Source organism: Conger conger, chromosome 5 (assembly GCF_963514075.1).
Source record: "Conger conger chromosome 5, fConCon1.1, whole genome shotgun sequence".
Classification (NCBI taxonomy): Eukaryota; Metazoa; Chordata; class Actinopteri; order Anguilliformes; family Congridae; genus Conger; species Conger conger.
This window is the reverse complement of record NC_083764.1, coordinates 14,063,592-14,077,013: the sequence shown is the minus strand read 5'-3', so window position 1 is coordinate 14,077,013 and position 13,422 is coordinate 14,063,592. Positions and strand designations below refer to the sequence as shown.

Below are 13,422 nucleotides of genomic sequence, written 5' to 3'. Positions count from 1 at the left end.
CATTAAACCAAGCAACACTCAAAAAGTAAACAAAAGGTTAAAGGAAAAAACTTTGGACTTAACAGACTTTACAGACTTGAGTCTGTTGCCAAACTAAAAATTACAGCTCCCATTGTGAGAGATTATCCCAATGTGCTTTCCACAATCAGGAAACATAAAATGAAGTTTTTTGTCAAACAAAGCAGAGCTTTGCCTGCATGAGTCATACTTACCAGGGGCTTTGCTGAGTTTCGTGGAGGAAATGGAGACCCTTTAGGGGAGTTCTGAGACTTGACTCTGAATGTATTTGGCAGTTCTGTGTTGTGGTGCTTGGATATCTACAGTAAGTGAGCTCTCTGGGGTCTGCAGGAATCTAAGCACGTCTGCCAAAATGCTCTCCTTCGAGAGAGGGACCGAGATGGAACGTGTCTGGTGAAGCAGCCTGGTTACCGCAAGAGTGGCTTTGTCCAGCTTTGCTCAGTTTCTCCGTTGGCCATCGTCAAAGTTTGTGTTTTGTGTTTCCAGCGCTGTGCTGACAAGCTCATTAAATCAGATGCCACAGCTGTTCTGTCTTCAGATGGAGTTAACTGACAGGATGAATCAGCGTCCTTGGACTCTAGTCCCGTAACTGAGCCAAGAAAGACATGTTGTTGACCCAAGGAAAACAAAACCATTGCAAAGCTAAGGATATACACAGAACACATTGAAGTCAAGTAGTAATAGCAGTGTTTGTAAATGAAAAGGCATATTTCTCTTTATCATAGGAAGATGTAACACATGGTGCATTTTGCGTGATATTGCAGCATATTTTACTTATTAAATGTGCTTGCCAAATCACGCCATTTCAAGATTCCTCTCTTCATCTTCAGTGTCCTGTCATTCTGTGCAGCAGCAGTGTGGAATGAAGCTGCAATATGATGCTTCATTTTTACTGATTTTTTAATGTTTTGGTGTAAGGTGGATTTCCCTTTGGTCAATGGCTGATTTGGTTTTCTGAGAAAATAAAAACTGTTAAAGAGCTCAGCAATTTTAAACAACCTGCTTGGATCAAAGAATGCAAGCAGTAGTTTCCCACGCAAGATATATCTTTAGAGCATAATTATGCTCCTAATTCATAAACAATTGTCTACTCAGAAATGTCAAGTGAAGACAAATGGTATATTTAAATGTATACAACCATACCACTTAGCTGTAATCAACAGATCCACAAATCAGTGACAGAAAGATTGGACAGCATTTTCCAAGATGATTTCCTTCTTCATTCTTCAAACACATTACGTCAGAAAAATCTTTTTATTCTGAATTATTCCATTGAATTCAACATCTGGCTCTTTCACATCCAGCATCAAATCAAAATGGTTTATACAAAACAATGTCATTATACTTTACTGGAGACCAGTGTGAGAGAAATAAATGTGTAATTATACAACATGTGTTTTGCATCATGGTAAAATATGTTTTCTTTGGTTTCCTGCCCAAATAAGCTATAGATATACACAAAGCTCAGGCGAAAAGGATGACTTTACCATGATAATGAAGAGAAAACACATCTGTTCAAAATGGGCTGTGCATCATCTCCCTCAATCAAGTCTTTCTTCCATATGTTGCGTCTATTTCTTCCTGACAACCTCATTATTTTAAACACTGCACTTACACAATGTCAAACATTTGTTATACGTAGTTTCCATACTTTTCATGTTCCGTGTTCACGTGCTTCTAAAGTTTCCTTCCTACATTAATTATTTGTCTCTAACCTGTCATCCACCTTTGGGTTATTCTCCAGAAAACATTTATATGCACAACATACAGTGCGCTTATCTGCCTCCAAAGGCTTTGCTCATTCCTTTAATAGAGCAAATGACACCAGACAAGCTACATAAAGACCCTAGCACTAAGATCAGGAAGTCAAGGGCCTTGTGCTTGTTGTCCAGTTTCTTCCACTTGAGCTGCAGGTGGAAGAGCGAGGGCAGAAGGAAAGTCATGGCTGCTCCCGTCATGCTGCCCGTCAGTCCCATGAGCAGGGAGAAGTGGGGCATGTACATGGCGGCGAGGAAGGTGAGCAGGAGCAGGCCGGCCCTTAGGACCAAGGAGCCCTCCTGCACCCCGAGCCACGTTGCCCCACACTGCCCAACGCATCCCTGGAGGACCGCGGCAGCCGCGTAGAAGGGCAGGGGGTAGGAGAGCAGGGCCTTGGCCAGCAAGCAGAGGTTCACTGCGATGCGTAGGGTCGGGGGCAGGTTGTCGGTGATGACCTCTTTGGTCTCCTCGCCCCAGGTGAGGAAGGCCAGCAGGGAGAAGGCGGTCTTGAAGACGCAGGCCAGGGCGTGGGTCCAGGTCACCATGTCTGCAAAGCCAGCCCTGTCAGCCATGCTGCCCTCCAAGGTGGGGAGGAATATCTGGGAGGTGTAGCTGAAGATGATCACCCCCACGGAGACCAGGAGCTTCTCGAAGTCCACGGGGATGGGCGACCTCCTCCAGGACCAGCGGTGGGCCTGGGTCAGGCAGTACACGATGACGATGGTGGTGATGAAGAACTGGGCCACGGAGCAGAGGAGGCTGAGCCGGGAGACCACCCGCAGGTCCCGGATCAGCATGCAGGGAACCAGGGTCAGGAAGGTGACCAGGGACCAGGCCACGGGGGAGATGGGGATGAAGGGGAAGCTGTGGCTCGCGAGGTTGCTGCTGACAACCAGGTACAAGATGCAGGTCATCATCAGCTCCACCACCTGGGCTGCGTTGACGATTTTCCCACCTAAGCGGGGACACAGCCCAGCACAACAGGCGTTGGCGACATCCTCGTAGGTGTTCCTCACCCGGACCGGCGTCCCGTCTTCGCCGTCCTCGTACAGGCAGGCGATGAGGATCTTCCCAGTGTAGCCACAGAGGACTGCGGCCAGGACCAGGAGGACCAAGCCCAGATACCCGCTCTGCAGGAGGGCGTAGGGCAGACCCAGGACAAAGATACCCTGAAGATCGAAAACAAAGAACCAGCAGAGTTCTGTCAACAAAATGACAGTCTGGCAGTCGTAAGGGTGCTGGTTTGATCCCCTGCCCAAGGTGTGTTGTAGTGTCACTGAGCAAGACACCTAACCCCCAATTGCACCCGACAAGCTGGTCAGTGCCTTGCATGGCAGCCAATTGCCATTGGTGTGTGTGAATGGGTGAATGAGAGGCATTAATTGTAAAGTGCTTCGGATAAAAGGGCTATATAAATGCAGTCCATTTACCATTTGTTTTAAAACCTTAACTGCCAGAAAAGTATATGCATGAGTGTGTGTTAAGATAACATATTAATCATCAAGAACAAATTTCTTTCTTTTGTTATTTTAAATGGCCACAGTACTACCATAGAAAAATGCTTTTAAACTATTATTGTGACAACAAGAATCACAAACACATAAAAAGTAGTGTTTGGGAGTGGGCGTTGTACTGGTACATGTTGCCAAACAAATATTGCAAGTCACTATTTTTAAAGGCAAATGCTGCTTGAAACATGAACACTGGTGCATAAAATCTTTGTAGTCATCAGTATAAATTACATTATATAAATATTGTGTATCCTATTAAAGATGGTCTGATATTAAATCTAAAGCTTTAAGGATCTTCAATATTTTAACTGAACTGACTGGGTTTCAGCTGTTTTGCATGTATATTTATTTGTATAATAAATATCAATCATTAAAACACAGATATTACTGTAGGCGATTCATTTTTATTTTCACTTTCCCACACAGTTTGGGTTGCTGCAATTTGCTTACTATCCAGCTTACATGACTGATTATATAGTATTTAATATGGTAAATACTGGCAAGTTAGCAACTACATACTGTTACATGCAGCTTTGCTTTCAACACCAAATAAGATATTACAGATATTTTTGTTTAATATTAGTAAATGTTCCCTCTTTATTTAGTGATTACAATGATGGGTGTCAGTCTTACAATATAAATATTATATCCTCAACAGGACCTGAAGTTTGTATGGAATAACATCAACAGTGAATACACCTCAGAGAAATTGCATTGCGATATACTAACATTCTTAATGTAGAAGAACTATGGAGGAAACCTCATTAATGCTTGAAATACATTGCATGCTGGGTAATATGCTTACAGTCAAGGTCCAGTGATGCACTTAAATGAATATTCACAACTCATAAAACACATAAAAGGACATACATATCCTGTTCTAACAGGGCAATAGTTAATCAGCATTTCAAAAAAGTGGCATTTTGGAAGGCTTGCTACTTTTAAATTGGCGGCAGTTCATTTGGCACCAGTTTACATTTTTAGATGAACAGGGCATGTACTAAATGCTGACTTAATGCTGACTTATCAGTTATGGCTCTAAAATTTGATGACTGATCTCATATATCGATTAACAACTCATTTAGCATTTACCTTCCTGGGAATATCAGTGCGTAGATATGAACCGGGGAAAACACAGCGGTGCATTTTCCTAATAACACATGGGTGGATAGAGAGGACAACTGGTAATTAGTGTTGTAAGAGCACTTTGTGTTGTGAACCCAGTGTCAAAATAAAGAGCATGCTATTAAAGGACTGTGAAGTACCATTCAATTAAGCATTTGGATTAACTACAAACATTTACAAATAAAGCATTTGTATATGCAGATGTCATATACTAATATATTGGTTGTATTATACTGAAGATGGCAGTTATTTACTTGTGATTTGTTCATATATTGACTTAGATGACTTGATTTTTTTGTTGTTTACAATAGCCACTGCAAAAAATAAATCACCTCCCAACCACAGAATTAAAGCGTAAACGCGTAAACACACACACACGCACACACACACACACATTGCAGTTGAAGTTGAAGTGATAAACACCTTCGGTGCAAGACTGTCATAATTCAAAGAATAAGTATAGCAAAATAGTCTGTTAGAGTAGAATGATTATACATAGTATTATAAATGGTCCATTCAAATGAAAGTCCAGTTCAATGATACTCACATACATTTCCATGTCATCACTAGTCCGTGTACTATAGCTACAGTGCTTAAAGTAGCCTCTGGTTACCTGGATGGCATTGGTGACGTTCCAGGCTGCCTCCCAGGTGGTTATTTTGGGGCTGGCAGTGTTTTGGGCAGCCCCAGTTAGACTGCAGGGGGAGCCCTGTTCCTCTTCCCCCGGGTCCTCTTCACCGTACGTTCTGCTCAGCTCATCCTGCTGTGCAAACCCTAGGCTTTCCTCTTCTGTCCGAAGGCCAAAACGGTAGTTTCTCAACACCTCTACTTGTGTCCCCAGCCACCTCAGCCACAGACGCAACATTTTAGAGTTCTCTGCTTTAAAAGCTGTTCTACTGGATTCCCATGGACTGTATTGGCCAGACCCGTTACTCTGGCTAACTGGAGACAAGTGGTCTGCAGGTGATTTAAGTCACATCACAAACTCAGATTAATAAGGCTCCCAGTGTCAATCCAGGGGTGCTGAGCAGACAGAGTGAACAAGGTCCATTGCACACAACACAAACATTTTAATTGCCTCTATATGGCATTCAAATCACCCTGCGTGGACACAACATATGATTGACAGTTTGCAAAGCAGCTATCCGCTAAAATTACATCATTACAGGTATATATACTCGGGCGTTATTTGCGATGTCCGAATTCAAACAGTCGTAATCAGGACCAATGTAGTGTTTATTTTTGAAAGCAAACTACTTTCTGGTCACTTTTTGATTAGGAATCAAAATTCCTAAAAACCGCTCTGAATGTTATTTCTATGGTTGTCCGTGTTCTGCTTGAGATCATTTCTGCGGAGTTACACTATTACCCCCAAAACCCCTGCCCCCATCCAGTGTATCTAACGCTAGAGGGAGTGATAGAGCTTGTACTTAGCTGAAAAGTTAAGTGTAACTTCTGGCTAGTCACATCAACTTTTAGTGAATATTAGGCAAACAGAGCAAAATAATCCATAAAATATAAAACGTAACCTAGCAAGAAATGAAGTTAACTCATGGGAATGCTGAAAAATTTGGCTAAATACATTTTGAGTTATCATTGCATCCAAATGTTACGATTTAAGGACCAGTTGCTACATACACATTTTATGTAGTTTCGTACTTTTTTAATTGTATCATTGTTGAGACTGTTAGGCAGTTTTGAAGTATTTATTTATTTATTTATTTAATTCAATGCTCAGACAGACTTCTCTCCAAAGACAGGGGGAGCGTTTCCTCTTGAACTCTCAAAAGTCACCGTTTGACATTCTTCTCAAATTCAGTGCGCTTGCAACGCCGCACAAAAAGCGCCTCCGTCAGACTATACAGTAATGAAGAAGTAAGAAAAATGAAAATGAAAAGTCTACTGTTTCTCGCACTCTTGGCGTTGCTATGGCAATGCAGCCGAGCACAGCAAAGGGGTGAGTGGAAAATTTACCATTATAATCGCTTTACTTAAAGTCTTATTTCTTTTTGGAATACGGGATTTGTGTTGGAGTAGAGACAGATTTTTTCTGCATCAAATTATACAGCTCCAAAAGTGAATAATTACCATCGCTTTCACATTGCTGGCTTATTTTTGTGTTGATGAAGCTTTTTTTTTTTTCTCTTGTCACATGGAAAAGTATTGAACTTCAAAGAAGCCAATTATTGGTCAATGATCAAGAGCAGCATGGCTCTATAAATTGGACCTGTCTATTATAGAAATTTAATACAGAAGTAGGCCTACTACCTAATTATTAATTTTTCATAGTGATGAGATGTAATCCATTTCATCAAATACGTTTTTCAGAATATGTCAAAGTATGGTAACTACAGGCTAAACTGTCTCACACTACACTATAATGACTAGAAAGATACAGCAAAGATATAGCAAAACAACGGGATATGGATCACTGTAGCTTGGTATTGGTAAACAGTTTGATAGCTAGCCTGATTGTGAAGCCAAATAATTTCAATGAACACGCAGTGAATAAATCAATTATAAATGCTGATTTCAGGCCAGAATTCCAATGTTCTACTGGTTGTAAGTTCTTATTAGCCTGTTGCTGTGTTGTACATCAGTTGGTAGGGTTTAAAGTAAAGGAAAAGTTGGAATTAGATGGTGATTACAACTGTTGGCTACAGTGTGTTTGCCTTGCATGTAAATGGCTAGTGGCTCTATAGAAGACCTTTCCCATAGCACATACCTAGAGACATCTGTGTCACTAGAGTGCTCTAGATTATACCTAGGGGGACTTCATGGCTTGTAGCACTGCGCACTGAATCAGTCAAAGGCACGTAAAGTACACATGTCCGTTAGCAAGTGCAACAGTGCTGGATTTACTGAAATCCCAAGCAGCTGGGCGATACTAAATTTGGATGGACGAAAACAGAAAACAGTGTCGTCTTGTCCTTATTCTAAAAATAGGAACAGGAAGTGGAGGTAAATGCCCCGTTCTCATTCTATGGGCAGGGGCAATTACACAGCATTATCTCAAGTCCTTTATGGGCAGTGCAGGGGCACTGACACCACCCCTCCTCCCCATAGGCTCCGTTCTTTCCTTGGCTCGCTTGCTTGGTAACTTCCGGCCACTAGAGGTGGAAAATCCATAATGGATGTATTGCGAGGAATGTTGTAAAAACTCCAGACCTAAAAGTTGATAGATTTTTCTTTTTGTATGTTTTTGTTGTCAGAAGACCTGAGGGGTTGACTTGGAAAATCCCATTTCAATTTCTTGAATTTTTCACCCAATTGTGAGTGTTCTCTCAGGACACCTGACCCACACATTCCTCTGTTTGTGGTATCATGACAAATAAAAATGAACATACACTCAAAAAACGAAACATTACCTAATAAAATTATGGACTGTGGTTGCACACAGTGTTATGAAGTATAGGGCACTTTGCATAATCTAATCATCTGTACCAAGCACTTACTGTAAGCAGTTAAAGTCACATATACTTAATAACATTGCGTTTGATTTAATTAATTAATTAAATCAAACTATAATTTTTTTAGTGGATTCAAGTTATTTGGGTGCTGTGAACATTTCTAGGTTTCGTTTATGCACATCTAATTTGACAGCATTGGTGGGCATTTCACTGCATCCATTATGTTTGCTAAGGCAGTTGTCCATTGCTATAAGGTTTGATAAAATGATGCTCAGTTGTATGCCTATACTTTATAAATGCCTTTGTGTTTGACACAACCAGACGGGAAGTGTATCTGTGTTTCTTGTCTTCTCTCTTGTTTGGCTTTCTGTACGTTTGTTTTCCCTCTCAAAGAAGACTTGCTTTTATCAGAAAACGTCTAATGCATCTTTGTGTTCATTATAAATGTTCTATATAAATGGATATCCAAAATGCTTTTTGTGGAGACGGAACTTTATAACACTCTGGGAAGAAAATCAATACTTAATTCTGGTGCAGTGACAACAGAAAGCAGAGCTGACTCAAGGTTGACTTTATTTTAGTCGATACTGATGAAAAGATGCTAAGAATACAATGTGATGAATTGGCGCGAGTGCTTCTGTGATCATTTGAAATTGCGGTGTTTGTCAAAACCATAAGTGGCTGCAGATACCTATTTCTGTTTGGGAAGAAGATCTATTGTGTGAAATGGCAAGAATGTGTAAGCAAGAGAAGCAGGCATTACAAGAGTCTGCAGATAGCAATTCCTTCAGCATTTGTCTGTAATGAAACACACCTGGGTGTCTGAGGCTATATGTTTATAAATTCTGGACTGTTTTGGCAGTGGACATTTCCTTTGATTTTCCTAAGAGGTCCTTAATTATTTTTTCTAGCAAACATTTGTGGAGTAAATAAGATTGCTATTTGATACATTTGCCTCAAGGCAGTCTGACACATAAATAGAATATTGATCCTAAATTAGTTCAAAAAGCCCTCAGAGAGGTATAGCCTACTGTAGAGCTCTATATATATATTTTTTAATAGATTTTTTTCAAAAGGGCACTGGCCTTTATAGAGAAGAAATTGCATCGGAAATTGTGTTTTTGTCACATTGTATTTAAATCTAAACGTATTCCTCCTAAACATGGCAGTTGTAAACATGATGTATACAGCAGCTGGCTCTGCCTCTCACGGACACTGTTGAGGAAACCAGAAGTTTCCGCACCTGTCTATACGGCAGCATGAGACAGGAGACATGTTCTGGCAGCAGAACACATCTTGAGCTTTGTTGTATACTTTAATGTGGCGCATTCAACCAGACAAAAGCACTTCTCTTCTATCTGTGTGTGTGTGTGTGTGCTTGTGTGTGTGTGTGTGTGTGTGTGTGTGCATGTGTGTATGTTCTACGTGTTTGGGTGAGTGTGTGTATGATAGAGAGAGGGAGATGAAAGAGAAAGAGAAACCAGTCTAACTGGAGGTATGTACTCCCAGGGGGGAAAGAAGAATTTCCCCTTTGGCCCCTATGACATTTCCCCATGCATTTCCCTAGACACCAGCAGTGTCTATGCACTATCACAAGCAACACCTCCAGCTATAGCACTATAGCCCCAAAAGCCCAGGTCCTCACATGTTCCTCCATACACCCTGCAGATGACCATACCCTGTGTAGATTCTACACCCTGGAGATGACCATAAACCCCTGTGTAGATTCTAAAACACTGAAGATGACCAACCCCATGCATAGATTCTAACACTCTGGAGATAACCATACCCCCTGTGTAGAGTCTAACACCCTGCAGATGACCATACCCCCTGTGTAGATTCTAACACCCAGAAGATGACCATACCCACTGTGTAGATTCTAAAACATTGAAGATGACCATACACCATGTGTAGATTGTAACACACTGAAGATAGTTATGCCCCTGTGTGTAGATTGTAACGCTGTCAAGATAGTTACTATATCTCCCTGTGTATAGATTGTAACACGATGCAGATAGTTATGTCCCTGTGTGTAGACTGTAACATCCTGAATATGGTTATGTCCCTGAGTGTAGATTCTAACCTGAAGATGTGAATCAATGAGACTGTTAGTTTGTGCAAGTCTCATAGTTTAACAGTTCAAGGCTACTTTTGATTCTGTGCCTTGTGCTATTTTGATGGTGTGCATGCATCTCTTTGAACATTTGAACACCCTGAAGATGGCTGTGTCCCTGCGTGTCGGTTCTACCATGCTGAAGTAGGCTGAGTGGTTGTGTTTTATTCCTGATGCACTGAAAGACGTCTCCTCTAAGCTACAACTTCTCAGATGATCTCATGGTAACCCACGGTGTCAGTTTCACTCAGTCTTTGTAACCTTGATACTCTGCATAAATCTGACCTGACATCCAGTGACATTGATGTTTCTGTGACTGTAGTTCCTGAACTAGATTAATGACAACAGACGTTGGGTGCTATTTTCAGGATGTAAACACAGTTGGCAAATCTTTTCATGCAAATGTCTTTTGGGAATGCAAATAGGATATAAATACAGTAGCGATTGCAACTTCGTTTTTTCCATTTTCTGGATTCCAAGATACCAATATTGCCATCGCCCACTGCTTTTGTGTATTGCACCATAGTTACTCACTTTTAGAATATGACCTTTTGTCTCTACATTTTTGAGGGAGGACCCAAATCTTTCCACTCTGAGTGTATTCAGATGTGCTCATGGTACATCTAAATGATGTGCATGTGCATTCAGATTAACCCTGTGTGTAACAACTGCATTTTTGCACTTCAGTGCATTTTCCTTTATTCCAGCTGAATGGATTGCATTTTACTGTGAGATTTGCATCCATGGGCTATGATCTGTGCAGTGCCATGGTAGTCTCCCTTGTTGCAGTTCTGTGTTATGGTTCACTAACATATCAGGACTCAGTGGAAATTGAGAGATGCAACAGTGGCTTTGTGGGGTTTAAATCTCAGATTAGACATTACAGGCATAGCGCAGAACACAAAGTTGTGCATTTCACGCAAAATAGAAGCCATCTTATGAGCAAATGAGTGAAATTATTTATAAAAAGCTACTTAACAAACTGTTCGTTTCATATCAAGCGCTCAAGTTGCGTGAACGAATCAGGATGCGTCACGTGACACCAGGATGTGTTAAAGCGGATAAACTGACCGTCCTTTAATTTGTAATGATCCCCATTAATCTTAGCCTCTCACACCTCTGTCTGTGCAGGCTTATGAGGATTATGTTCTCACTGCATATCAGTGTTTTCCAGTCTCTTGGCTTCTTAACATGCTACACTGGGCTCTGCCTGCCAACTGGAGCCAAAGCGCCTCAAACATTACATTAGCCATGTAAACAGAGGGGAAACCAAATTCCATTATTTTTGGTGGAAAATGTGATTTAATTCATAATGCATCATAAGATATATGGGGCAGGAAGGGAAATGGTGTGTTTTGTCCATTATGAATGCACAGAGCAGGCCCCCGCTCCTGCTGGCAAACCCTGAGGCTAGGGTAACTCTGCGACAAAATAAATGTTATAAGCGGAGAGCATATACACTGTCTGCCTTTCAGTGGGTGTGTTGTAACTGGAAATATCCGGCTGTCCGAGCGAGGTAACCCAGATGAACAGAAGCAGCAGCGACCTCCCAGGACTATATCACATAGGTGTGATTAAGAGGTGTTTGAGAGATGCATTATTCAGGGCTGACATTTACTGTTGAATGGGACCAGACAGGAAGTGAACAGAGCACACAGGCCTCTATATTTTCACTGTGGGCACGTTCTTCTTCTGCATTCTGCATGACTTTGCTCAATTTTGGAGTTTGAGGTAAAAGAAAAGAATGAATTCAAATGAAGTATTGCTTTTCATTTTGATGTGTTGCAAGCATTCTGGCACAACATCCATAAACCAGGTTGGTTTGCTACTGTGAAAACTGGAGGCTGAGGTAGGAATTCAGCCAACCCTTGTAAGTTATTTTCATTTTATTACAAGTAGGAAAGGTCAGTGACTAATACAAATAATAATAATAATAATAATAATAATAATATTAATAATAATAATAATGGCGGCACGGACGGTGCAGTGGGTAGCACTGCCGCCTCACAGCAAGGAGGTCCGAGGTTCGAATCCCCGTTGGCCGGGGCCTCTCTGTGCGGAGTTTGCATGTGCTCCCCGTGTCTGCGTGGGTTTCCTCCGGGTACTCCGGTTTCCTCCCACAGTCCAAAGACATGCAGGTTAGGCTGATTCTGAATTGCCCATAGGTATGAGTGTGTGAGTGAATGGTGTGTGTGCCCTGCGATGGACTGGCGACCTGTCCAGGGTGTATTCTGTATGCTGGGATAGGCTCCAGCCCCCTGCGACCCTGTTCAGGATAAGCGGGTTCAGATAATGGATAGATGGATGGATGGATAATAATAATAATAGGTGTTGCTTTTGCCGTTGTTGAAACCACAGGCCATTTCTATTTTAATATCTACAAAATCTAGTTCAGTTTCACTACTGCTTGTTGTGAAGACTGATGATTCAGATCAAAACAGTGCCCTTTGTGTGAAATACCTTGGAAGCAAACAACTGTTCATGTACTGTGTGTTTTTGATCTGATGTTTCTAACAGAGACATTGCTTATGTAGATCCTTTTTCACAACCTGGGAATTTAAATTACTTTATTAACTGGTGTCCCAGATGGCACACTTTTTAAATTGTGCACATGTAGAGAGTATGGCTGTTTAACAGATGCAGGAGATATTGTCTTATTGAGATATCACGACAAAAGGGTACAGACAAAACATAGATTTTAGAAATAAATGACCAAAAGACACACAATGTAGTATGCTTGATCCTCGTACTGAACATTAACCATGACTGATAAATCTGTCTGAACAGGTTTTCTGTGTAATCCCCGGTGTAAAATCCAGCTTTGCCAGCTTGACCAGCTTGAAGACTGAGCTGGTCAAGCTGGTCATAAGCTGGTCTAGCTGGGTCTGAGCTGGTCAACCAGCACGGCCAAGGTGGCCATGAAGCTGGTCTAGCTGGGTATGAGCTAGTCAAGCTGGTAGCTTGTCTGAGCCAGTAGCTGTTTCAATGCAGCAGAAGACTTAATAAGTCTAAAAAGTCTAATAAAAACCTAATAAAGTGGTCACTGACTGTACATATTATCTCCATTGTCTCTCCCGTTTGGAATGCATGACTGGATAACTGTGCCATTGCTCCACTGAAGTCCCCAACAACAGGACATAACCAGTCTCTCCATTGGTAGACTAGGCTTGAGCCAGCTTGTGTTTTTTGGGTGATGGCTGGGTTTTAGTTCCTCTTATTGATGCACCGGGTCCCTACAGATAGCTTTCTGTCAGCAAGAGATGTGTCCCACTTATGATCCATGAAGTGGCGTGTGGCTTTTAGCGTGGAAAGCAGTGATTTGCAGGTGAGCGCATCTGGAGAATGCGCACGCTTCAGCTGGGGGCTCCTCACACAGGTGCAGGTGGCACCGAGCTGGCTGGAGAGCCACAGTTTGTAATTCGCAATTAGCCTGGAAAAAATGGGAAATGAAATTGATAAAAAAGACATGTTTTCACAAGCGCATATT

At 41.6% G+C, this 13,422-nt stretch overlaps 2 protein-coding genes across 2 annotated transcripts in view; one reads left to right on the top strand and one right to left on the bottom strand.

The window, feature by feature from the left end:
* Positions 1 to 1,793: 1,793 nt before the first annotated feature.
* Positions 1,794 to 5,277, bottom strand: si:dkey-126h10.1 (vesicular inhibitory amino acid transporter). The gene is made up of 2 exons (XM_061241628.1): positions 5,026 to 5,277; positions 1,794 to 2,945 (listed from the first exon to the last, which is right to left on the bottom strand). Exons 1-2 carry the CDS (start codon positions 5,275 to 5,277, stop codon positions 1,794 to 1,796), a joined length of 1,404 nt encoding a protein of 467 aa, XP_061097612.1.
* Positions 5,278 to 6,238: 961 nt separating this feature from the next.
* lama2 (laminin, alpha 2) overlaps positions 6,239 to 13,422 on the top strand; it is a 114,351-nt gene continuing 107,167 nt past the window's right edge. Inside the window, exon 1 of the mRNA XM_061241711.1 lies at positions 6,239 to 6,369. Coding sequence (XP_061097695.1) covers positions 6,297 to 6,369 — 73 coding nt within the window. The 5' untranslated portion in view covers positions 6,239 to 6,296. The remainder of the gene's footprint in view (positions 6,370 to 13,422) is intronic.